Source organism: Petaurus breviceps, unplaced genomic scaffold (genome assembly GCF_028583685.1).
Source record: "Petaurus breviceps papuanus isolate PSGF00001 unplaced genomic scaffold, PetGlider_PUasm1.0 98, whole genome shotgun sequence".
Lineage (NCBI taxonomy): Eukaryota > Metazoa > Chordata > Mammalia > Diprotodontia > Petauridae > Petaurus > Petaurus breviceps.
Window position 1 is genome coordinate 44,989,205 of NW_027187460.1, and position 26,746 is coordinate 45,015,950.

At 36.2% G+C, this 26,746-nt stretch overlaps 1 protein-coding gene across 1 annotated transcript in view; it reads left to right on the forward strand.

Annotated features, from left to right (window-relative positions):
• Positions 1-237: 237 nt before the first annotated feature.
• Positions 238-26,746, forward strand: part of CSMD3 (CUB and Sushi multiple domains 3) — a 795,885-nt gene continuing 769,376 nt past the window's right edge. Inside the window, exons 1-2 of the mRNA XM_069081309.1 lie at positions 238-256; positions 14,761-14,787. Coding sequence (XP_068937410.1) covers positions 238-256; positions 14,761-14,787 — 46 coding nt within the window. The remainder of the gene's footprint in view (positions 257-14,760; positions 14,788-26,746) is intronic.

The window sequence follows — 26,746 nt, forward strand, 5'->3', positions numbered from 1 at the left end:
TCATTCTCTTGGATTAAATTATTGATTGTATCTATGATTTATTGTTTGACTCATTCCTTCTTTTAGATTAGATTATTAGTTTCCAATTAATCTTAGACTATCTTTCCATGGCTCTTTATTACATGTAATTTTTATTGTATCATGATCTGAAAAGGATGCATGTAATATTTCTGCCTTTCTGCACTGGATTTTGAGGTTTTTATGCCCTAATACATTATCAATTTTTGTGTAGGCACGATGTATCACATAGAAAAAGGTATATTCCTTTCCATCACCATTCAATTTTCTCCAGAGGTCAACAATATCTAACTTTTCTAAAATTCTATTCATCTCCTCATCTTCTTTCTTGTTTGTTTTGCAGTTAGATTTATCTAGTTCTGAGAGGGAGAGGTTGAGTCCCCCACTAGTATAGTTTTGTTATCTATTTCTTCCTATAACTCACTTAACTTCTCTAAGAATTTGTATGCTATACAACTTGGTGCATATATGTTTGGTAATGATATTATTTTGTTGTCTGTGATACCTTTTTAGCAAGATATGGTTCCTTCCTTATCTCTTTTAATTAGATCTATTTTTGTTTTTACTTTGTCTGAGATCAGGATTGTATACCTATTTTTTTTAGTTCAGCTGAAGCATAATATATTCTGCTCCAACCTTTTACCTTATCCCTCTGCTTCAAATGTATTTCTTCTAAACAACATATTGTAGGGTTATGGTTCTTAATCCACTTAATCTACTCTACCATCTGCTTTCATTTTATGGGAGAATTCATCCCATTCACATTATGATTACTATCTGTGTCTTTATCTCTATCCTATCCCCTCCCCCCTTTTATGTTTTTGTCTCTCTTTTCTCCCTTTCCCTCTTTACTAGAGTTTTGCTTTTGACAATCATCTCCTTCAGTCTGCCCACCCTTCTATCATTCATCTTCCTTTTTTCCCCTTTACCCATAATACTTCTTTCCTCCCTTGCATCCACCCTTCCCTTTTCTTTCCCCTCCTATTTCCTATAGGGTAAATTAGATTTATATACCTGATTATGTTACTCCCTCTTTGAGCCAAATCTGATGAGAGTAAGGTTCAAACAATGCTCATCTCCCTCTCTTCTTTCCCTCTACTGTAATAGGTTTTTGTGCCTTTTCATATGATGGAATTTATCCTTGTATGCCTCCTCCTTTTCTCTTCTCCCAGTACAATCACTTTTTACCACTTAATTAGATATTTTTCACATCACATCAAAGTCAACTTATACCAACACTCTCTGTCTACGTATACACCTTCTAAATGTCATAATAATGATACATTTCTCAAGAGTTCCAAATGTCATCTTCCCTTGTAGGGATATAAACAGTTTGCCCTTATTAATAATATGTTGATTTTTTTTCTTTCCTGTTTACCTTTTTATGCCTCTCTTGAGTTTTGTATTTGAAGATCAAACTTTCTGTTGAGTTCTGGTCTTTCCATCAGGAAGGTTCAGAAGTCCCCTATTTCATTGAATGTACAGGTCCTCCCCTGAAAGAGTATGCTCGGTTTTGCTGCGTAGTTGATCCTTGGTTGTAATCCAGGTTCCTTTTCCTTATGGAATATCATATTCCATGCCCCTCAATCTCTTAAAGTAGAAGCTGCAAGGTCATGTGAATCCTGACTATGGTTTCATGATATTTAAATTGTTTCTTTCTGGCTGCTTGCAAGAATTTTCTCTTTGACCTGGAAATTTTGAAATTTGGCTGCAATAGTCCTTGGTATTTTCAATTTGACATCTCCTTCAGGAGGTGATTGGTGGATTCTTTTGATTGCTATTTTACCTTTAGGTTCTAGGACCTCAGGGTAGTTTTCCTTGATGATTTCCTAAAAGATGCTTTCCAGGCTTTTTTTTTATCATGGTTTTCAGGTAGAAAATAATGTTTAAATTGTCTCTCCTGTATCTATTTTCTAGGTCAGTTGCTTAACCAATGAGGTATTTTATGTTTTCTTCTATTTTTCATCATTATGTTGCTGTTAGACTGATTCTTGATCTCTCATATAGTCAGTAGCTACTACTTGTCCAATTCTAAATTTTAATTGTTTTCTTCTATTATATTTTGTACCTCCTTTTCCATTTGACCCATTTTACTTTATAAGGAATTCTCTTCAGTGAGTTTTTGTTTTTCCTTTTCAATTTGGTCAATTTTATTTTTAAGGAGTTGTTTTCTTCACTGTATTTTTTTTCCAATATGGCCAATTGTATTTTTTAAGGGCTTGTTTTCTATAGTCAATTTCTGTCCTTCCTCTTTCAATTTATTGACCCTCTCCTGCATACCTCTTATTTTTTCCCCCACTTTTATTCTACCTCTCTTATTTGACTCTTAAAATCCTTCTTGAGCTCTTCCAAGGAGGCTTTTTGAGCTTGTGACCAGTTCTTATTCCCCTTTGAGGTTTCAGATGTCAGTATATTGACAATGATGTTCTCTTTTGAATTTGTGTCTTTTTCTTCCCTGTCCCCATAATAAGAATCTATGCTCAATGTCTGTTTCTGCTTCTTGATCATAGTGTTTACCTATTTCCTAGCTTTTACTTTTGAGCTCTCCTGTTAGAAAAGAGGGAACACTGACCCAAGCTCCTTGTGCTAGGAACCTGGGACCTGGTCACTGGTTTTGTGTGCTGGACCCTCAGATTCTGGCAGTTGGAGGCTGTAGGGGTCTGGCAGTTTACATAGTGCTGAGTTTGGGTAAGCAACACTCGAGCTCTTGGTGTGGAGGTGGGGATTCAGACCCCTGGAGGACACCTGCTCACCAAGGCTTCCTGGAATTGTGCTGAAGCATCAGATTTGGCTGCTGGAGAACACTGGTGCACTTGGTGGTTTCCTGAACCAGTGTGCTGAGGCACTGTAATGCCACACATGAGCAGCTTTCCAGAAGAATGCCACTGTGAAAATCTTTTAAGCTTCTAATTACACAGTACAGTGAACACTCTATTTATTCCATAACAAATCAAAGCAAAACATTCACAGTAAATCAAAGTACAACATTCACAATATTACAGTTTATCATAGAAAATCAAAATATAACATTCACAACTTATCACAGAAAATAGCCACATAGTCTCCACTACAGTGGTCACAAAGTTTTGAACAAAGAAGAATCATTTAGTAACTCAAACTAACAAAATCCTTAATTCAATCACAAATACAATAGTCAAAGTTTTGCACTCATGGAGCATACTAGGTTACAAATCAATTACTTATTCAGTCATCAGTCACTAAGTGCAATCATTTAGTCAATCTATCATTCTTCATTATTCACTATTCAATCATTAGAAAATACACAGACCCTCCACCCCTAGGTCACTAGTAAATTTACAATTTCTCAATCAGTACACAGTATCCAAGTAAAATCTTCTTTCAGCTTGACCTGGGGTAGTTTCTCAGATTCCCTTGTCCCCTTCCATGGTCCCAGATCCTACCTGAATTCAGCAAACTTTCACCTGGGTTCAGAGGCAGACAGCTCCCAGGTCCTTGTCCAGCTCTCTGTGCAGTTCCTGCTCCACATTAGAGCTCACAGTGTCCAGTCCATCTGAAATCCTTCACTGTCTCTGTTCCTGGGAAGACAAGGCTTAACAAAGCCACAAACAGTTTCATGCAAAGTACCAGCATCACAGTCATGCTTCCTCAGTCTGTGGCAGCTCAGGCTAGCCCTTGGAAATCCTCTGCAGCTCCTCAGCAGCTCTGGCTGGCCCTTGGAAATCCTCAACAGCCTCAGCAGCTCCAGCTGGCCCTCAGCTCATCAGAAGTTTCAGCTGGTTCCCAAAATCAAAATCACTCCATCCAGGTTTTCAAAATCAAAATCATTCTCTCCAGTCTCCTTGGATCCTCTTCAGCCTCCCTGGCAGCTGCAGCTTCTGCCTCTAAGCAATCTGCTGCAAGAAGATCTAACTCTCCTTCTCTGGGGCTTTCCTTATATACACATAGCATTAGCTTCCATTCAGCCAACCCCTTCCTGTTACATCAGCAACAGGAGACAGGAGTTCATACCTTCGGTTTCCCCAACAGAGGCTTGATCAATTACTAAGTGCTAAGTATCTGCTACCTTTGCCAACACAAAGAAATCTTCAACTTCAAATTACATTACCATTACAGGCACTCAGGGGGTCCTCCTGTTAGTGCTTGCCTGCTCCACCACCTTGAGGCTCAGGATCTCCCCCTGGTTTGCTGAAATGGGGCTCACTACTGGCTTGCTGGGACATCTCCCATCCTGTACTGCTCCCTCTCCCCCAGAGTGAAAGGGGCCTTTCCTGTTAATCCCCCAATCCTGTTAATCCTTCCTGGGCTATAGAACTGCTGTACCCCATCTTGTTCAGCTATTCCAGGGCTCCAGGGCTTTTCCTGGGGTGTTATTTTCTGAGTTTTCAGTGATCAATAAGGAAGGGTGAGAGTGACTTCTTACTCCCGTCTTGGCTTCTGGGAGCCAGGTCTTCTGACTTTTCATAGGTATTGTCTTCAGTATAAAGCAACTCCATGGGACTCGAAGTAGAGAGCATGGTTATTATTTAAACTTCCTGGCCCTTGTTTTCTTTATCTATGAAAAAAATGAGGAAATTGGAATTGATGACTTCTAAGGTAACTTTGAACTTGAAAATTATCATCTTTTCAAACAAGGTAGGAAAATAAAAGATTAAAAGTTAATCTGGAAAACTAATGCATGATGTGAGCTGATAATTATTTTTAATCATCTGTTTTGAAAATATAAGTACCATAAGATATAGAAAAATAAATAAAATACCACTAAAACCCTATTTTTTCTATTGTTTTGCTGGTACAATAAACACAATAAGGGTGGCATGGCGATCTTTTATTTTAAAACTGGAGTATGGTCAACTTAAAAAGATGACCTCTCATGAAGGTAAACTGAGATGTCTTTCTTCATGTAGGTATAGAGATTAAAGTTACTGGTGCAAGTGAGATCTTCTTTCCTAACTCATCAATGCCATTATCAGGGAAAACATCACTGAAAAGGTGGGGAATATGTATCTGGGGGTCTCTGACTATATTTCTTTCCTGGAAAGAGTGTTTGAAATAGTGATTCATTGTAATTTGTGTTCTTTTAGAGTTTCACTTCCATCACATAGTGGTCTAATAGATTATATAATCAGCTGTTGTCCTGGGAAGCTAAATACTAGTACAGCATTGTTTCTATGGGAAATGGATTCCAAAGAACTTATGCAAATGAATTTTCCTGGAGTTAAGACAAATGATCTTTTCTAACACAGCTCATGCTATGGCATATTAGGAACCTTCTGTATTTACAAATAGAAATTCACGACTGTCAACTCCTTTCTTTGCTTTGTTAGACTTAAGTCCCACAACAACTATGGAACTGAGATCAAAAGCTGCTCCTATACAATGGAAAAACCATAAACCCTTGATTGTTATGCGTTCAATATCTTTAGATGGAAGATAGGAAGGTAAAGAAATGTGTCAAATGCACACTTCTTGTTAGGTAACTCTATGTTTAGAGAGATGAGAGACTAATAAGGACATATTTTATTTAAAACTAGAATAAGACTTAAGGGGGGACAGAGGTTTTTTTTAGGGTTTTTTTTTTTTTTTGGTGTTTGATTTTCTCTCTTCTCTCCTGTAATATACTTGGGGTTAGAATGAGCATTTCTCATTTGGCAGAATAGCCATCTTTTCGGTGCACATGAAACATAGAGCCATAAGAAATTGTTTATAAAACAACAGCAACAGAAACTGTGGCAATTTTGTTCATTATTATAATAAATCCTCATTATAAAATTGTCATTACTCAAATTAAAGCAAACTGAGTCACAGAGTTTTGAGCACATTCAATTTATTTGTAGGGCTAGCAATTACCAATAAAATGGTTCTCTCAGCCAGCCAATAGACTTTGAGGTAGGTCTTACTAACATTCATATAGTTTTTGGAAGTACAAGAAAACAAAACAAACCAAAAAACCATCTTGGATGGAAAACAAGATGATTGGTTACAAAATCTGAAGTACCATAGATAATGGAAAACAATATAATTGGATGGAAGTCTAGAATTCAGGGCTAGCAACAACCACTCCATGTATGTTGTCACCATGGAAAGCTTATTGGTGGTGTCCACCTGCATGGCTAGTTAGTGTCACTTAGATAACAGACCAGACTTTTTTTGAAGATAGCCACTTCTGCAAAGATAATAGACCAGACTCCCTGCCATATGCCTGCATTCCTCAAGGATAACACATTTCTTCCAATTGTACAAGGGTAGCTAGTGGTACAGAGATAACAGTTTTTCTTTCAATTAAAGTGATTTATAGGGAAAACAACTTTTAAACTTAACTCAGAAAGGAAAGCTTAACTTCTGTACTTAGAACTTCTAAACTCAGAGACAGAAACAAAGCTCAAGCAGTTATAGAATAGAATTGATTACAACATGGAATCAAATATAAAATCAACATTTTATTTTCTCAAAATGAAGCATAAGTAAGGAGCCCAGTTAGTCCCTGTCTACTCTAGCAATTTTGTATTTATGAGTTTACATGCCATATTCTTCCAGTGGAATGTAAAATTCTTGAGGCTAAAGAATTGATTTTAACTTTATCTTTGTCTCTCCCCCACATATAACATAGAGCCTGAGTAATAGATGAATACATGGGGCAGCTGGGTGGTGCAGTGAGCAGAGCACCAGCCCTGAAGTCAAGAGGACCTGAGTTCAAATGCCGACCTCAGACATTTAACACTTACTAGCATGTGACCTTGGGCAAGTCACTTAACCCCAATTGCCCTACCCTCCCCCCTCAAAAAAAAAGGCAAACAAACAAATAGATGAATACATATAACTCTAAGGATCTATGATTTCATCAGCATAAGCAACTAATTCCCTCCTCCAGATTCCTTGAGTTTACAACCAACCCTAAGATTTAATAGTTAAGTCCAGGGGAGTTGTCTGAGACACACAAACCTTTACTTGAGTAATTCTCATAACATTATTTTCATGGGGAAAGAGGGACTGAAGAGGGCATTTGTTTAAAGTCCATCACACCCCTCCCACAAAGCTAGTCAGTATAATGGGGGGAGGGAGGCAGGAGAACTGGAGGGAAAAGGGGATTTGATTTTTATACAAGAATTCCTTACTTTAAACCTATTAAACACTCTATTCATTGTCCTATGCTTGTAAACAGTAGGCATTTAATAAATATATTTGAACTGAGACTGGATAAAAAGTCAATTAAACTGGTAACTGAATCCCTTCTCTCCCAATTTCTCTCTCTAGCAGCTTCTAACTTCCAAACTCTGTATATCATTTCATTTTGTCTTCTTTCTCCCAGAACCTAACACATAATAAATACCTACAATTGAAATAGGTATTCTCAAAATCTGGCAAAGAACTGAATTAGAGGTTTTAGGCATTACCCCTAGGACCTCCCACCCCAACCTGTCAATATATTCTATTTTGTCTTTTTAAAACCTTTCATTCATCTTCCCAACTACTCTCATGTTACCTTTAAAACCACTTTATAGAAATTGGTTTGGGGCAGCTAGGTGGCGCAGTGAGTAAATCGCCAGCCCCGGAGTCAGGAGGACCCTAGTTCGGTTTCAGCCTCAGACACTTAACACCCACACAAAAAAACTAGCCATGTAACCTTAGGCAAGTTACTTAACTGCAATTTATCTCCAAAAAAAAAAAAATTGGTTTGAGGGTCTTTTGGTGGAGGACCAGGATTTCGTGATCTCTAAATTCTGCCATAAAATTTAGCATCCCATCCACAATTTCTTTGAGTATTAAGGGGTATAAAAGGATGTAATTTGTCTAGGCCTGGTGGCTTCACTATTTATAAACAGCTAGGTATTTTCAGTATCTCTTTACTTAGCATGTCCTTCAATAATTCTAACCATTTCTGCCTCCCTCCAAGTCATTCTCCTTTGTAGACACATTCTCCTTGGTAGGAAAAATAGAAGCACCCTTTGATCATCAGGAACACTGGCTCCCAAATACCATTCTTTCTTACTCTACTGCTGGGCTTTTGGTGTCTGAACGACTGTGAGGGGAAATGAAAGGAACTAATATAATAATTGTATGGAAGTTTTTTTTTCAGATCTGTTTTACATATGTTATACAAATTTATATATGTGTGTAAGTGTATGTGTACATATATAGTACATATGTGGATAGTTACATAGACACTGTATACACACACACACAGTTCAAGATAATCAGTAGCATGAACTACAGAAACCAAAATAATAGGAGGTAGCTAGAAAGTCCAAATAAATAGTTTTGACTGAAAACACTGAGGATGAAATGGTCTAATTCATCACCTCTGTGACTGAGAACAGTCTTGATTGTCATCAGTTGTGTTTAGGCTCCTGCTTCAGGGCCACAGTATGACTAATGAGATGCCATTTTCTTCTTATATAGAGAATTACTCTGGTATTATTAAGAAACAAATAGTCTGGGGGCGGCCAGTTAGCACAGTGAGTAAGAGCACTGGCTCCAGTGTCGGGATGACCTTGATCAAATCCGGGCTCAGATGCTCAGTACCACACCCAGAAATAACTGGCTGTATAACCTTGAGCAAGTTATTTAACCCCAACTGCTTATTAAAAAAAAAAGAAGAAGAAACAAATGGTCTTAAAATCAAAGGCAATTGGAAAGGCAAGCATCAACCAGACATTCTCTGCTTGTGACAACAACCAAATAATTATAATAGATGTGTCCTGTGCTAGAACAGAGGTATGTTTTCTTTTTTAACTTTTTACCATGTTTGAGGAAAAATTCATCAGTGGCCACTGGATAATAATGTAGTCTTTCTGGAGATATTAATTCTAACCCATTGTAATGTTTAGGAAATAGTTCAGAGATATAGTAACCTACTCTTCCTTTTTGACATGTGTTATTGCAACTGACAGCACCACTATTGCTGCAGGAAAAGCTGAAAATCAAGTGTCAGATGCCCTTGCCCCATAAGGGATTATTAAATCAAACAGAACTATAGAATAGATATATATATGTGTTTGTGGAATGCATATGAATGTATCAGAGCTATTTTTTAATTTATTGTAAGGGAAGACTTCATCTACTGCCTTCTAAAATAAATTTGTAAATAGTGAAGTGTCAAAAAGAAAAAAAAAGTACTCAGATGTCTGGTGAAATTACAAAAATATTCTGAGAAAGTGCTGGGGAGTTCAGAACTAATAATAATGATGACAAATATGATACTGCTAAATTTGACATATCAAACAAAAACTTTGTGCATGCATGTATGTGTTTTAGAGGCTGCTTTTGCAATACCTAACAACAGTATTTGTATCATTTTCTTCTATGGGAGTCTTACAAATTCTTGGAGTAGACTAATTTTGTAAAAAAAAAAAATATCTGTTTACTGATTGATTATAGTCAGTCATATTTTCCCATTGACTTTTGTCATCTTTTCTTCTATAATTATCAAAATTTCTGATTAATCTTCAGTTAGCTAATGTTTCTAACATTTTGATTTAAGAGTTCCCTACCCTTTAGTATCTCTATAGAGTAGTCACTACTAAACTCAAGAAACAACTTTATAGGGTGTTCACTGTATCTAAAGGAATTGTAATAGGCTTTAATCATGCAAAGGTAATATTTGACGCAAAGAGCTTGGAGTTTCTAACCTTAAATACTCTGTAAACAAAATAATACTTAAAAAAACAATGCATATATGTATATATAAATATATAATATTATATGCTATATATGTATGTATATAGTATTGTATACCTATATGTAATGTGCAGATATTATGTATATATATATTGCATATATGTATATATAGATGTATATAGTATTCCTTCTGTAATCTATTACTCCAACTTGTACTCATACATTGGATCCTCCATAGGGAAGCTATCTCCAAGTTTCAAAACATTAGTTCTCTGGGTCTAGACCTCTAACCACAGCTCATAAGCCTTTACTTTTACCTCTAGGTAATAGAAAAAAACTATCTCAAGGCTAAGGAATTTAATAAGATAGCATAATAAGGCCAGAAGATACAAAACATCCCCCTCTCCATAAATCTGGTGTATACTGTCCCATAAATATACATAAAATCTTTGGGGTAACAGACACAAACCTAGATGTTAAGTATAATAAGGTACATATATAAGGGACCGCATGAGACCAAGGGATCTCACCTCTTCAGTATTGCAAGTTCCATATGTCCTTTCTCTTCATTCTTATTATGGAATCCTTATGCTGTTCTACACTAGGTAAAGTATCTCCTCTGGGTAAGTTTCTTAATTGGTCTTGGTAGGTCTTCTCTGCAACTCAATTTTCTATTGCTAAAATTAGTTTTCTCTCTTTAGCTGGCATCAGCAAACTACTACTGGAGGACTAAATGTAGCCCATTGACTGTTTTTGTACTGCCAGGGAGCTAAGAATATTTTAAAATATATTTTAAATAAAATATTCTATTTAAAAATTTAAAAGCATTCTTAGATACTGCCATCATTAAAAACACCACCACCAACAACAACAGACTGAGGGCAGGTTTTAGCCCTCTAGGGTAGTTTGACACCCCCACCCCCATTTGCTGTACATGACACTTCATCTTCTATCTTCATGCCTTTATATTAGTTATCCTCATGTTTGTAATATTCTACTTCCTTAATGCTACCTTTTAAGTTCACATTGCTTCCTTGAGGATTCAGTTCAAATTCCACCTTCTGAAGTATGCCACTCATAGTTTTCCCAGTGGGTGTGCTTTTCCTCTGAGATGACCTTTCATCCGTTCTGTATATTCCAGTTGTTTCTGACTCTTTATGACACCATTTGGGGTTTTCTTAGCAAAGATAATAGAGTGGTTTGATATTTCTTTTTCCAACTCATTGTATAGATGAGGAAATTGAGGCAAAGACGGTTAAGTGACTTGCCCAGAGTCACATAGCTAATAAGTGTCTAAGGCCAGATTTGAACTCAGAAAGATAGTCTTCCTGACTCCAGACCCAGCCTTCTAGCCACTGTGTCACCATTCTATCTAATATGCAGATTTAATATGTATATTAAAAAAAAAAGAAAGCTTATATTATGGGCCTGCTATGTGCCAGATACTGTGCTAAGTATTAGGGCTACGGAGAAAGGCAAAAGGTAGTCCCAGCACTCAAGAAGCACACAGGCCTTCTATATTTATTACCTCAGATCCTTAACACAATGCCTAACATATGATTAGTTCTTAATAAATTATTGTTGACTGATTGCTATCAGTATGCTATCTTCTTGAAGCTGTTTTCTGCCTTGAATATTGTATCTTTTTCTTTGTATCTGAGTAGAAAATATATCTCTGCTTTCTGCCTAGAACTAACTCAAATCATCAAATAAAAGTGTTCCTAGTGTCTCCTATGGGGCAAGGAGTACTGTGAGGTATTATGGCTAATGAAAAGGATAGATAATTTCCTCACCTCAACCCATAGGAGTCACATTGCACATAGTTTTGGGCTTTCTAGAATGCCTCAAAATTTCAAACTGAATTATTTCACCATCTCTGGTACACAGAAGGCTTAGTTTGGTTTAATTTTGTTTTTAAAAGCTTCCAGTGGCATAGCCAATGCCTAACTTTTCTAATTTAATGAAAGAAGATAAAGGAATGACAATGAGTGGTGTGAGGGAGTGTACAGAGAGGGAACAAAGTCCTTTCTAGAACTTTGTTCCTCATTCCTCCCCTTCTTGATTATATTTTTTTTATTCAGGACATGGCTATCTCACCAGAATTTAAACACTGATAACACAGATGAGGACATGTATGTCTGATAGATTGTAATATCCTTGAAAGTGAGAGTTGTTTTGTTTTTGCCCATTTATCTATGACTGTTGAGTAACAGCATGGAAAAGTGACTAAAGAACCAGTTTCAGAGTCAAGAGCCCTACTGTGTGAATCTGAGCAAGTCACTTAACCCTCTTTGCCTCAATTTCCTCATCTGTGCAACGAGTGTCCTAGGTGATTCTGTTAAGACAATGAGAAGCAGAACAGTCCAAAAAAGAAAGTCCATAATACCAGAGACATAACCCTTTGTTCAATTTGTTTTTGATTTTTGAAGGATGATCAATGGATGTAGTAATAGAAATGGGAGTCAAAGAGGACCTAGACCCAGGTTAGTGCTAATGAGAAAGATCAAAAATGAGAATATTGATATTGAGGATATAGTAGGGCACAGTTTGGGATGGGTAGTTGGTATCCCATACAACAAAGTAAAGCAGATAAGGTTAAATGTAGTTGTAGGAGAGTACCAGGCCTGGAGTCAGGAAGATTCATCTTTGTGGGTTCATATCAGACCTCAAATACTTAACTAGCATTGTGATCCTGGGAAAGTCATTTAATCCTGTTTTCCTCAATTTCCTCATCTATAAAAATGAAGGAAATGTCAAACCACTCCAATATCTTTGCCAAGAAAACCCAAAGTGGACAACTGAAATGACTAAACAATAACAACAAAGCAATAGTTCAAGTGCAAATAGGGGAAATTTTGAACAGTATATAAGAAAGATGTTAGAAACCTTCAGCTTACCTGTATAGCACCCTTGGAGAGGAACTTTCTGAAAGGTTTTGAGATTATATTGAGTTGCCTTATTCACAGAGATCCCTATTCACTTATTCTTCCCAATTCTAGAATTCTGGTCATTAATAGAGCCTTTTCCCCTTTTACAATAGGCTTAGTTCCTATGGAATCAGACAATAAAATATTCCACCCAGCAACTTTGAATATCTCTTAGACAGACAAAACACAATTTTCATCACAATGGACACTCTATTAGGTGTATCCATGTCATCAGACTGTCTGGCAAGCCAGTCAAACAGCCTTATCTTCCTCTTCTTCAGAATTTTTTCCATATGAGTGTTTTATTTCTTAGATTAGGAGCAGAGCTTTGACAATGGTAAAAGAAAATAATTGTTTGCAAATCTAATTTTTGAAATAGCAGTTATATTCATTTTTATCAGACCCTTTTCTACATCTCCATATTTGATGAAAAAAAAATTTAAAAAAAGAGCATGGGAGTGGCTAGGTGGCACAGTGAATAGAGCACCGGCCCTGGAGTCAGGAGGACCTGAGTTCAAATTTGGCCTCAGACACTTAACACTTACTAGACATGTGACCTTGAGCAAGTCACTTAACTCCAATTGCCCTGCCTTCCCCAAGCAAAAAAAAAAAAAAAAAGAGCATGCTGATCTGAAAAGATATCTAATGTCCTTACAACTTGAGCATGAAGTCTAGTCATGATCCATTATTCCATTAACAATATTCAACTAGTGCAACACACAGTAAACATCCTTAGAAATCTGTCTCTCTTTACTTCCTATCTCTTCTACATAACTTATATCCTTACTTAAGTATTTTTGGAGCTAAAAGATGGATGAAAGGAAGAGGTCTAAATACCTTCTAATATTGTATCTGCATTCTAGTGGAGTTAGCACAGATCAAGGATCTGGTCTTAAGGTTAAGGGTTTGGATTTCACTGGCCCAAACAGTTATAATCAGACTCTAGATAAGAGTAGTGCCAATGCAATATTCACAGTGCCTATGGCAGCTATGAACATGCCAGCATAATTCTGAATCACAGAATATAACAGAACAGGTCCTCCACTTAGAAGACAAAACCAAAACATTTATTCAAACACCAGAAAGCTAAATTCCAACACCAGAAAGCCAAATCCATCATAGTGAACAAAGAAATCCTTACACAATAATAGTGCAGGGGGCACCACCATCATCAAGCCCCCTGCTAGGGCCTTCCCACAAACAAACATCCTCTCACTCACAGCTTGCTGCCTGCTTCCTCTCTCTCCCTCAGCTCTAACTGCTCCAACCAACTTCCTCTCAGCTCTCTTCCACTCTTCCTGCTCTACCCATCAGCAAGCTCCTCCTACCCCAGGCAGTATGTGACTCAAACTCATGTGTCTTAGGCTTTCATATGACTTAAGCAGGTCACATGGGCCTATTAATGTATGGAAGAGATCTTCCCACTTACATTACCATTACAGTAACTAATGATACTGTGCAAATATATAGGATTTTAGAGTTGGAAGGAATTTTGAAGATCATTTAGCCCAACTATCCCATTTTACAGTAGAAGATACTGAAACCTAGAAAAATCAATTGACTTGGCAAAGTTCACATAGGTAATGTGTTTTGCAGAGAACCAAACCATAAGGTTAGTTCGTTAATTTGGTTTGTTGTACAAGGAACTTCCATGGAATAAGTAGGTCCAACCAGGAGTCTAACTTCTAGGTAAAAAGGTGAGAACAGAATTAGAGCAAAGGGAGTTGGGTCTTTTAAATGGAAAATTTCCAAAACCTTGAATTCTGATAAATGCCCTTGGTCTCCCTGGTAATAATTTTTTTTGGTCTGTTTAACTAATGCCAGTATTAGGATAAGAGCACCAACCCCACTGGAAAAATCTGGAGACCCTCTAATAAACTCTTTTTTGTTGTTGTTCTTCTGCTGGCTGTCTCTTTCCTAGATTTTAAGTAGACTATCACTCCTCCACAATGACATTCTCTTGGACATAGAGACATTCTGGTACCATGGGGGAAAACATTACTTTTAGAGTCAAAGGAACTGGGTTAAAATTCATCCTCTGTCACTTCCTACCTTTCTAATCTTGAATAAGTTACATAATTTGCTTGAACCTCAATTTCTTCACTTGTAAAAGGAAGAGTTACTCTAACAGGTCTCTGAGATCCCTCCAAGATATAGATTTATGATTTTATGTTTTAATATGATCATGCAATTGAACATATTACCTCTTTCTTTGTAGGCAATTACACTGTTGCCGGAAGTCTTGGTTAGTAATACAACATAACTAAATACCATAATATAGTTAGGTGCAGATTAGTACAAATATTCCAGTTAAATGACCAGGTTATTTGAATTAACACTGAATATTTCCACTGAACTGGAGCAAATTACTGTATTTTACATAATTAACAGTTTATTTTACCTTAAAAATACTTTAGTTTGTTGTCTCCATGTAAAGTTTCAGAAAACACAAAGAAAAAAAAGAAATAGTCCCTACCTCTGTATTCCATTGGTGAAGTAGTATATGTACAAAGATGCATAAATTTGAGGTAATTTGAGAAGTGAGAGAACAGTAGCAATTGGGAAGATTATGGCTCAAGAGACTTAACAGATGAGGTGACATATGAACTGAGACTTGAAAGAAGATAAAAATTCTTAAAAGGCTGAGATGTGGACAAATTCCACACCTAGCATGGTAGACAGACTAGATAAATGCAGATATTCTAAACATACATACATATGTGTGTACATATGCATGTATGTATTTTATTTTTGTGCTCATATCTTATTCTACCTACAATCGAATAAGACATTATTTTATTTTCCCAATTGTCCAATATGATCCATTGCATTTAGTGGGAATTTAATATGTATAGTTGAATCGTTGAATCAATGAGTGATAGATAATACATAAGATTTATAAAGACAGGGATCTGTGACCTGATAGCTATAATAAACCCCTGGGTGAGAAAACTACTAACAATGTAAGTAGATATCTTATCTAGGTTAAGCAATATCCAGTATGTTTCAGATCTTGGACTTAAATGCAGGTCCTCTTGACTTTAAGGCCAGAACTCTAATATTCAATGGTAAATATAGTATTCTAAATAATTTGTAATATTTTATTGATACTTTTTTGTTTTTATATCACCTAAATTTCCAGTTGTATCCCTTTCTTCCCTCTCACTATCAGAGCACCATAATTTATAGGCAAAAGAATGAAAAAGAGAAGAAAAGAAAAGCAATTAATCAAAACTAACCAACACATCAAAGTCATTTGGCATTTTATAAAGTGTTCTACCCCCCATAGTCATGCAACTATGAACAGAAAAGGAGCAATGCTTTCTCATATGCTTATTTGAGGTTAAATTAATTACCATAATTAAACAATATCCAATTTTGATTTTTTTGTTATTTTTATGTTTCTCAAGGTGTTTTCTTATGTTGTATGATTTTATCTTCCTAACTCTATGAAGTGAGCTGGGAGTGTATTAATATACCATTTTTAGAGATGGAGATCAGAGAATAAAGAGCTATGTGACTTGCCTAAAGACAAATATCCAGTTAGTGACAAGGCCAGGAAATAATATAGGTCTCTTCATTTGCCACCAAGTGCTATTTCCACCAATTTTCACTACATCATGTCAATGCTCACCTGATGTAATGAATTTCACTTCACCCCAGATGCATTCTTGTTAAAAAAAAAAAAAAGGTAAGGTTTGTTGTATATCACTCAGAGGTATAATATGAATAAAAATCCCAGAGATTCCTATCTATCATTTTCAGAATCTCCTAGGATTTAGATAAATTAAAACCAAATAGCTTAAGCAACTTGGTTTTATCCATCTTTGATGTTTTCTCTTTATTTTTTATTTGATTTCCTTCTTCCTATTTTTCAGTTTTGACAATATGCTTTTCAGATACTTAAGGATTTAAAAGGACTAGAAGGACTGATTTCTCCTAAAGCCAAATAGGTCAGTATTGTTGCCATTTGACTTTAGTCAAATGAATACTATTCCCTACATAACAGTTAAAAATTTTAATAGCAGACTCTTTGTCTTAGTCTTCTAAGGGCAGCTAAGCTAACAAAAGATGTCAGATAGTGGAAGGCTTTTCATAGACCCATGGAATAATATTATTAACTGCATATTAATAAAAATAATTGCTAACATTTATAGTAGACTTAGGATATACAAAGTGCTTTAAAAATATTAATTAATTTGATCCTTTGAACTAAAAGGGACCTCAGATCATCTAAGTCACCTCCACCATTTTATAGGTGAGGAAATTGAATTGCAGAGATATTAAATTACTCACTCAAAGTGATATAGCTAATGTCAGAGTCAAGAGTAGAACTCCAAATCCATATTTCTTCTATATTTCAATGTTCCTATACACCTGACATGTACATTCCACTTTTTAAAATCCCAGAACTGGACATAGGAACAAGAAGTATAATTAGGCCTCTGTCCCAAATAATCAACAATAATACCTGTTATTCTATCATTAGAGTTTACTTACTTTGCATGCTGGATTCCCTTTTTTCAAACTTTTTTTTAAATAAAATACTTGAAAGGAATCACTCATTCTTTAGACCATTATCAAAAAAGTTTTAATCACTTTAATAGTATTAATCTTCAATGACTATCATTTCTGTGATAATTTTTTTTAATTCTTGACCTTTTTAAGGACCTCTGTAATATCTATATATATAATATAGCTCTTCACTTACCCTTCCCATGTTATTTCATATGACTACCCTTCATAAACTTTCCATCCTAGTCAAACTAGTCTTCTAACTATGCATGATACATTATTTTTCACATCCTTGCTTTGTAACAGTTGGTTTACCTGGAGTGGAATGTACTACTTTCTGACTCAGAATTTCTGGCTTCCTTCAGCACACAAATCAGCTGCTGCCTCCTCTTCTGATGCCAGCTGTTGTAAAACTTTCCTTGCTTTAAATTACTTGTGTGTATTGCAGAGAACAAAAGGAAACTTACAAGGAAGCAAAGAAAAGATCGACAGTTCAAAATACAATGTGTAGCGTTTATTACATATGCATTCATGAAATGGGAATTTATTGTTGCATATTTTAAGTCCTCTCATGTTCTGTTGTGCCCATGGCAATGCTTTTTTCCCCTTATTTTGTACTCAAATTTTAATATTTAAATTTATAATGTTTCTTTTTCTTTTCTTATTGTGTATTTAAGTTTAAAAAAATTTTTAATTACTTGTAGGGTGGCTAGGTGGTGCAGTGAATAGAGCATCAGCTCTGGAGTCAGGAGGACCTGAGTTCAAATCAGTCTCAGATGCTTAACACAAAAACTAGCTGTGTGACCTTGGGCAAGTCACTTAATCCCAATTGCCCTGCCTTCCCCCCTCTAAAAAGCAAAAAAAAAAAAAAATTACTTGCTATTTGTATATACTTTGCACTTTGGGTGGTCTATTGTAGCCAAGTCAGTTAATACCTCTTACCCTGAGTTTCCTCATCTGTCAAATGGGACTAGAAATATTTTAGTATCTACTTCATAGAGTTGTTATGAAGCTAAAATCAGATTATATATGTGTATGTGTACACACACACACACAGTGCTTTGGAAGTACAGTCCTTAAACACTATATAAATGGAGGCTATTATCATTTCAAATTTTTATTGCAGATTTGTCTCAAACTTATCTCAAATGCTTTCTGTGGCACATATAATCTTATCTCAAGTGATATCTGTGGCACATATGCTATAGGTTGTCATTGCCTATGTTAAATTTTGTTGTATGAATAATGCTAGTGAGGTTTTTAAAAGACTGCTAGAGCATCCTAAGTATATTATTTTTGAAAATTAAAAAGATACCTATACTCAGTCAAAAATATTCAGAGCTGCTTTTATTTATAAATAATAAATTTATTATTTATATTTATTAATAATAAATATTATTATTATTTATCCCCCAAAAAAAACTGAACAGAGAACTGAAATTTCCTCAAAGCTGGGTAGGTTAAAGATGAAGAGGGCTAGAAAGGAACTTCAAGTTTATCTAGTACAGTTTCCTTGTTTTACATTTGAGGACTCTGGAGCCTGGTAAGGTTAATTGATTCGTCCAGAGTTTCACAGGTTGCTAGTGACAGAATCAAGATTTTAGCCCCTCCCTTTTGACTCTAAATTCAGCCTACTTTCAACTGAATGGAAAATATCATGTCAATCAATTGACTGGCAAGCTTTTATTAAATGCCTAGTGTGCTTCTGATCTAAGGTTTAACTATAAGATATAAATTGAGTCTGATGACTCTTACTTAGAGGGGTACATGATATAGTAAAAATTGTGTTGTACTTAGTAGGAAAAGACCTGGGTTCAAATTCTGCTTTGGAGTCAGTAGTTGTATGCCATGGGTAAGTCATTTAGCCACTCTGAATTTCATGTTTCTCATTTATAAAATGGGGTGATAACACCTATGGTACTTATAGCAAAGTGCTGTGAGGATCAAAGAAGAATCATATATATTTAATCTACATCAAAAACCAGAAAGTACAATATAAATGTTGATTAAATTTTATTTCTACTCTTTATGATTTATTCAGTGGCCATGTAAGAAAGGCTATATCAGCAGTCCTTAGCATTCTCTCTCTCTCTCTCCCTCTGTGTGTGTGAGTGAGTGTGTGTGTGTGTGTGTGTGTGTGTGTGTGTGTGTGTGTGTGTGTGTGAGATAGACACCTTTGGCCTGTGGACAGATTCTCAGACTGTTTTAAAATAATTGAAGAAAATGCTATATTTCAATTAGAGTTTAGTGAAAATAAAAATGTAATTTTTTTCTCAGTTCATGGACTACCTGAAACCTCGTGGTTCCCTTAAGGGTCCTAGACCCCAGGTTAAGAATCTCTGAGTTAAATAAACAATTTCTGAAATGGGATAAAAAAACAAAAGCATGTTCATGAATCTCACCACCCACTAATATTTATCTACTTTTCAGAAATTCAAGTGAAAGATTCTAGATGATGATTTAGAGATAATATGAAATTAATTTAGTTGTAAATATGAATGTGTATATTGAAATGTTGATATGCTAGATAGAAATTGTTAGTAGCTAGGAGATGCATGTGTGTATGATCCACTTATATAATTTACTAGAAAATAATCATTTTCTAGTCAAATGTATCCTTCCCATACTTGCCCCTATGCCCACCCCCTACCCAGAGCAGAGGGATATATCAGTTCTATCCCAGACCAAATATATATTTTTATCAATAAGGACAACAATTATTTATGGAATTCTTTACATTGAATATGAGAGATGGAAAGAATTCAGGTTTATTTATTTCATAGGACAGAGGATACTGGCCTTTCCTTCTGATTAAATTTTATAGTCAGTCATTTTATTACCGATAGAGAGCCTTAGGTATGTCTCTCTTAGTGCAACTGTGATGACCATAAACATGGTTGAAGCTGACAATCAGGACTAACCAACTAACCACTAACTTATGATACAAGAATGAGGTGCCAGAAACAATATAACTGGGCTAGCTAGTTGGTCCGCCAGTTCTACAGGAATCCAAAGAGATTAATAGATTATACCCTGAGCAAAACCATAGTCACCATTTGCCATCATGAAGAAAAAGCCACAGGTAGATTTTGTCCAGCTCTCATGAAAAGGCCATCCAAGGGTAAAAACTAGCATATATAAATATATATTCCCCCAATTTAGGTTTTTAAATGCCACCTACATCATTTATACACATCCAGTCATAGATTTTGATGATCACAAACAGACCTACTGTCACAGGCACATGAAAACCAAAGTTATTTAGAGCTATAATATCGTAACTGTCTTTGCTTATCTCATTACACTCACTAGAAGGAATCATGACTGAGGGAGATCATAGAATGTCAGCTCTGTAAAGAACTCTTTGAGATCATTCAATCAAACTGACTCTATTTTATAGATAATAAAACTGAGGCTCAGAAAAGAAGAGTTTTGTGCAAAGTCATGCAGCTTGTTAGTAATGACAGAACTCAGACAAGAATTGAAAGTCTCCTTATACTCTGCCAAATGTCCATTCCGCTACACTACATTACTTCCTTATCAATGAACATTTGGGAAGTTAGAGTAATGAACTGCTCAGAGCACAACCAAAATAGTCTACAACTCCAACTGCCTATTTCTATTCAAAAGCCAGCTCATTTGGCTGAGACGTTAGAGTTTTTCTAGAGTTGGACAAATGAGGGGATCAGAATGTTGCCCTTCGCTTCTTCCTAAAGAATTACAGAATCTTAGCATTAAAAGGGTCTTTAGAGGCCATCTAGTACAGAGTACATTTGAATACGACTTGAAAATGAATCTGTTATATATGCTGAAGTGGTCGAGAGAGAGAATTAATCAATTCCACATTTGGCTTACTCTAATTATTAGGATTTTTTGCTTAGATTTAAAACTTGCCTCTCAGCAATTTCAGTCTATTACTCATAGTTTGATCATTACAAGACATCATTGACATAGCCTCCCTGGCCACCCTTTCCAATACTGGTTGCAACTTCACTTATTCCCCTCAACTCAAGGTAGGGGAATTTGTATATTTTTTCCCCAGTGGCACTTCCAGATTCTACCACTTCCTGCATCATTCAGTAACCTCTCTCCCTTTGAGGTTTATGGTATTCATATCTATCACCCAATCAAAATCTTGGTAGCTATTTTTTATAGATCTCCAGTTCACTTCATTTCCTTCTTCAATGAGTTTTTTTTTCTTTCCTCCTCAATTCCTTCCCTAATACCACAGCACTTCAACATACATATTGTTTCTCCCTCAAATACTCTAACCACTCAGTTCCTCAACCTACTTGCCTCTTATGATCTCTTCTTCCATTCAACTTCAAGCCCACACAAAGATGGTCATACACTTGATCTTGCCATGATAAATAAATGTGCACCCTATGTTCAAGAATTATGAAGTCCCCCCGTCTGATCATAATCTATTGGTTTTTCACATCTCCTTCTGACTTCCCTTACAATATCCTATGTTTCATCCTTACCATGACCTCAAATAACTTGACCCTTCATGAAGTTCTCTCCCAGGCTATCTCTCTAACCCTATGGGGCTAGAAGGTGATGGAGGACTGAAGGGAGAAGCATAACCTATTCCAGATTTCAAGGCCTATAATAATACTTTAACTCTGCTTTAATTAAGCCTCTGAATGTAGAAACTATATGGTGGAGGAACACGGATATTTTATGGGTTTTATAGCTACTTAAATAAGAAAGTGGCATTTGCCAGAAAAGAGAGAATTTAGTTTAATAAAGATATTAACTCCTTTGACATTTTCTTGCAATGATTTCACTTCTATGGATTTGTTTTAACCTCACAGAAACTTTTCAGAAGTAGAGGAGGAACTGTTTTATGTATTTTAGGAGTTAAATAAAATGTTTTAATTATAAAATGCAAAGTTGGTTTATGGAATTAAGCATTCTCATATTCATTTTCTCAGAAAAAAAAATTCTAGTCTATGCTGACTTCTGAAACTTTCCAAAAGAGGTTGTTTTCCTTCCCCTTCAAATGAAATAAGAGAATTAGCTTTTCTACAATGGAAAGTGAGAAATGACTTGTATTTTTAAGGTGTTATAGTAATTCATGCAGAATCATGAAGGTTGTTCAACAACATCCTTTATCCAGATGACATTATGATATTTGAGAATATTGGGCCATTGAACTCAAATGATTATTTCTGGTTTACATTTCCTATCACTTATTAACATGAAACTCAATGGAAAAGAATGTAGTTTGCATAAGTGTGGTTGGTTTTTTGCCAAAAATAATCCTTTAATTCTACTTCCCAATGTATATCTTCGAATCACCATTAGACTGGAATATCATTGACTTTACTTGGAAAGTTTTTGAAGTTATCATGATCTTTGGACTGATAAATCAGAGTTTAAAATGTAGTAGGATGAAGACTTTTTGTAGGGATTTGAGGAAAAAAAGGTCTTAATGGTTTGTGAATCTATTTTTTTTTATTTTTTTAAACTTTAATTTATTAATTTGTTTGATTCCTTTTAGTTTACAGGATTCAATTCCACAATTCCTTGAATTTCACATTTTGTCCCCCTCCCTCCCCTTCCCTCCATGGCGGCTTATTATCAAGTATAGGATCTGTAAATACTTTCACATTATACAATGGTCAGGTTATCAGGATGGATTGTACCAGTTGGAATGAAAAATGGTAAAGAGGACATAAAATCAAATAAGAGAACGAAAAAGATCAGGTATTTTGCTTCCACCTGGATATAAATTTAGTTCTTTCTAGTTCTTTCTCTGGATGCACGTTTTTCTCTCCATCATGCGTCTTTTGGGATTGACTTATATCCCTGCATTGTTGAGAAGAGTCCAGTCTATCAAAGTTGGTCATCACACATACATTGTGTCTGTAATTGTGTACACATTCCTCCTGGTTCTACTCTTCTCACTCAGCATCAGTTCTTTTAAGCCTCTCCAGGTAAATATGAAGACCGCCTGCTCCCCGTTTCTTATGGCGCAATAGTATTCCATAACATGCATATACCACAACTTGTTCAGCCATTCCCCAATTGATGGGCACCCCCTTAGTTTCCAATTCTTTGCCACAACAAAAAGAGCTACTATAAACATTTTTGTACATATGGGTCTTTCTCCCATTTCTATGATCTCTTTGGGATATAATCCTAGGAGTGGTATTGCTGGATCAAAGGGTATGAAAGTATTTATAGCCCTTTGGGCATAACTCCAGATTGCTCTCCAGAAAGGCTGGATCAGTTCACAACTCCACCAATAATGCATTAGTGTTCCAGTTTGCCCACATCCTCTCCAGCATTTGTCATTTTCCTGTTTTGTCATCTTAACCAATCTGACTGGTGAGATGTGGTACCTCAGAGTTGTTTTGATTTGCATTTCTCTAATCAATAGTGAATTAGAGCATTTCTTCATGTGCTTATAGATAGCTTTAATTTCTTTCTCTGAAAACTGCCTGTTCATATCCTTTGACCATTTATCAATTGGGGATGTGAATCTATGTTTGAATTCTAGTTCTCTTCTGGCTTCTCAACATTTATGCATCATTACTTTGTGATTGTCTTTACTTTGTGATTGTTATCAGTTTTCTACTGTTAAATGAGTTCTACCTTAAGGGGTGTCTAAAACCTAAGAGAACTGGACTTTACTGGTTGTCTCATATATTGATTATATATTAATCATCACATATTAATGAACAATATTATCTGGAAAATTTTTCTCAATAAGACAGAACAGGGTAATTTGAATATTGCCTGTCTTCTCAGATTGCTAGATTTCAAGTCAGGAAGAGCTGAATTTGAATCTTGCCTCTGACACTTACTATCTTGCGTGAGCAAGTTATTCAGACTCCCAGAGCCTCTGTTTTCTTATCTGTAAAATCGATATAATAACAATACCTGCAATACCTACCTCAGAGGGTTATTTATTATGAGACTCAGGTGGGATAATCTATGTATAGCACAGGTTCTGGGTTCAGTTTCCCTACTTGCCATTTATTCAGTACCTTTTATTAACCAATTTATTGGAAGTATTTGTACCAATTTACACTAATTAATTTAGGTAGGGCGACTGATTGACTCAAGCAATCTGCCCATGTATACACTCTCCCCAGTTTAATATTTGCTGTTCTCAGAAAATTTACTAGTTTATGTTTGCCAGTGTCTATAATCCCCAAACCTGAATAGCTCTCTGGTGATTTGGCAGAGCTCTGCATTATCACTTTTGAATATTTTCCCCAGAGTTTCATAGTAAAAATGTATCAGGAAAAGCAGGAGTGGCACTATTTGTGATCTAATGCATTCATTAACATTTGCCTATACAAACAGTTCTTTCTTCACACCTAAATGGACCATTTTGCAGACCTCTACTTTAAGTGATTTTACTAATGTGAATTTGCTAGAGGACTCAGGGAAGGGAGGTAGGTAGGCAGGGAGAGGACTGGCACACTGTTCAATAGTAGTGTGGGCCAGGGACAGAGATGTAAAAACAGGAGGACCACACCGGACTGGGCCAGAACCAAGAAGAACATTTAATGGACAGACATGGGCAGGACACCGAAGCAGACAGAAGAGGACAGACGACACGTGGAGGCCAGGGACAGACATGTGTTATCCATGTAGAGGCAGTGCAGATATGCGGGGCTAACACATATGAGGGGGCTGGGCACCCAGGCCACGCAAATGTCTCTCTCAGCACTGGAGTTCTCAAGCCAAGCTCCTGATTCCTGCCCCAGAAGTGGTGGTCTCTCCATGCTTCAGTCAGTTCTGCTTTCACTTGGAGGTTTTATTTTATTTTCGATTTTTTTGGTGGTAGGGGGTGTGAATGGGAGGCTGTAGAAGGGAAGTGTAGGAATGGAGAGAGAGGGCACAGTACTGAATTGTAAAGTTAACATAGGGTTTTGTTGGCATTTTTTTATTTGTTTGTTTGGTTTGGGGGCTTTTTTTAATGTTGATTTCTTTCCGAAATCACTACTTAAAGTTGAATTTGCCATAATGCAAACTTACTTAAGCAAGAACTGTATATACTTTCAAGTACATGGTAATGTAGTTCCAGTAGGTTAATAGAGGCAGCTAGGTAGTACAGTGGATAGAATGCTAGGCCTGGAGATAGGAAGAACTGTGTTCAAATATGACCTCAGGCTTTACTAACTGTGTGATCCAGGACAAATCATTTAGCCTCTGTCTACCTCAGTTTCCTCAACTATATAATGATGGTAATGAAAATATCCACCTCCCACGGCTGTTGTGTGTATCAAATGAGATAATATTTGTAAAGTGCTTAGCACAGTGCCTGCAACATAATAGGGGGGTTAGTAAATGAGCTTACTTTTCTCTTCCCTTACTTTCCCTTTTCCTCCTGGCAGCTAGGTGGCACAGTGGATAAAATACTGGGCCTGGAGTCAGGAATACCTGAGTTCAAACCCAGCTTCAGATACTTCCTAGTTGTATATTCCTAGGCAAGTCACTTCTGTTTTCCTCAGTTTCCTCAGCTGTAAAATGGGGATAACAACAGCACCTACTTCCCAGGGTTGTTGTGAGGATAAAATGAGATAATTATAAAGTGCTTAGCAAAACCCCTGGCACATAATAAGGGCTATATAAATGTAAGTGATTATTATTATTGCTGTTAACTTATATAGATAATATTAGCAAAGCACTTAGCACAAATCCTGGCACATAGTAGAGACTTCCTTCCCTTTTGCCTGTCTCAGGGATTACAAAAGCTCATCCCTAACTCAAACACAATAAAGAAAAGGAAAAGGAGGGGCAGCTAGGTGGCACAATGAATAGAGCACTGGCCCTGGAGTCAGGAAGACCTGAGTTCAAATCTGGCCTCAGAGACTTAATACTTACTAGCTGTGTGACCTTGGGCAAGTCACTTAACCCCAATTAACTTGCCCTCCCTCCTCCAAAAAGGGGGGAGGGAAGGAAAAGAATATCTATTTTCACTTCTTAGAGGGGAAGGTTTTGTCTAGGTATTCTCCCTATCAAGATTAAGACCTTGGGGTTGACTGAAAGTTATGTCCTTACCCTTTATGTGAGATACCAAACTGCCCTGGAAGAAAACAGCATTCATTCCCTTAGTGCAGAGAGTCATCTAAATAGGTTCTGTAAAAAATTTCTTGGTATTCATTTCCTCGCAGGGGACATCAAAATTTCTTCCAGAATCACTGAAATATATGTGATTCTCCTGGAAGTCTAGGCAAATTTCCTCTTGGTCCATCTACCAGAAAATACCTGAAATTTCCATGAATGGATCCCTGCTAATGCAAAATCAGTCCAAAAATTTCTGTAGCAGTCATTAAAACAATCAGGTTAACTGAAAGCAGTGAACTCAAAAAACTTCTGAAAGCAAAGTAGGACTCTCTATAAAGGACTAAGGATAGTGGGTTCCTGCAAATAAAGAGAGCCCAATTTTTATTGCAGATGAGGCCCCCTCTTATTGCACAATTTCTTTACTCAATCCCTCAACTCATTGTTTACTGAATGATTAAATAGAGATGTTTTCTCCTAGTTAAGATAGTTACTTTTAGTGAGTTATAATGATTAATTGATTGCTCCAGCCAAACCCTCTGTATATTTGTATGTATGTGTGTATATATGTAGATAGATAGATAAATAGATATAGATATGTAGATATACAGAAAGAAAGAGTACCACTTTTCAACTTTAAAATGATATATGTCAAATTCAAC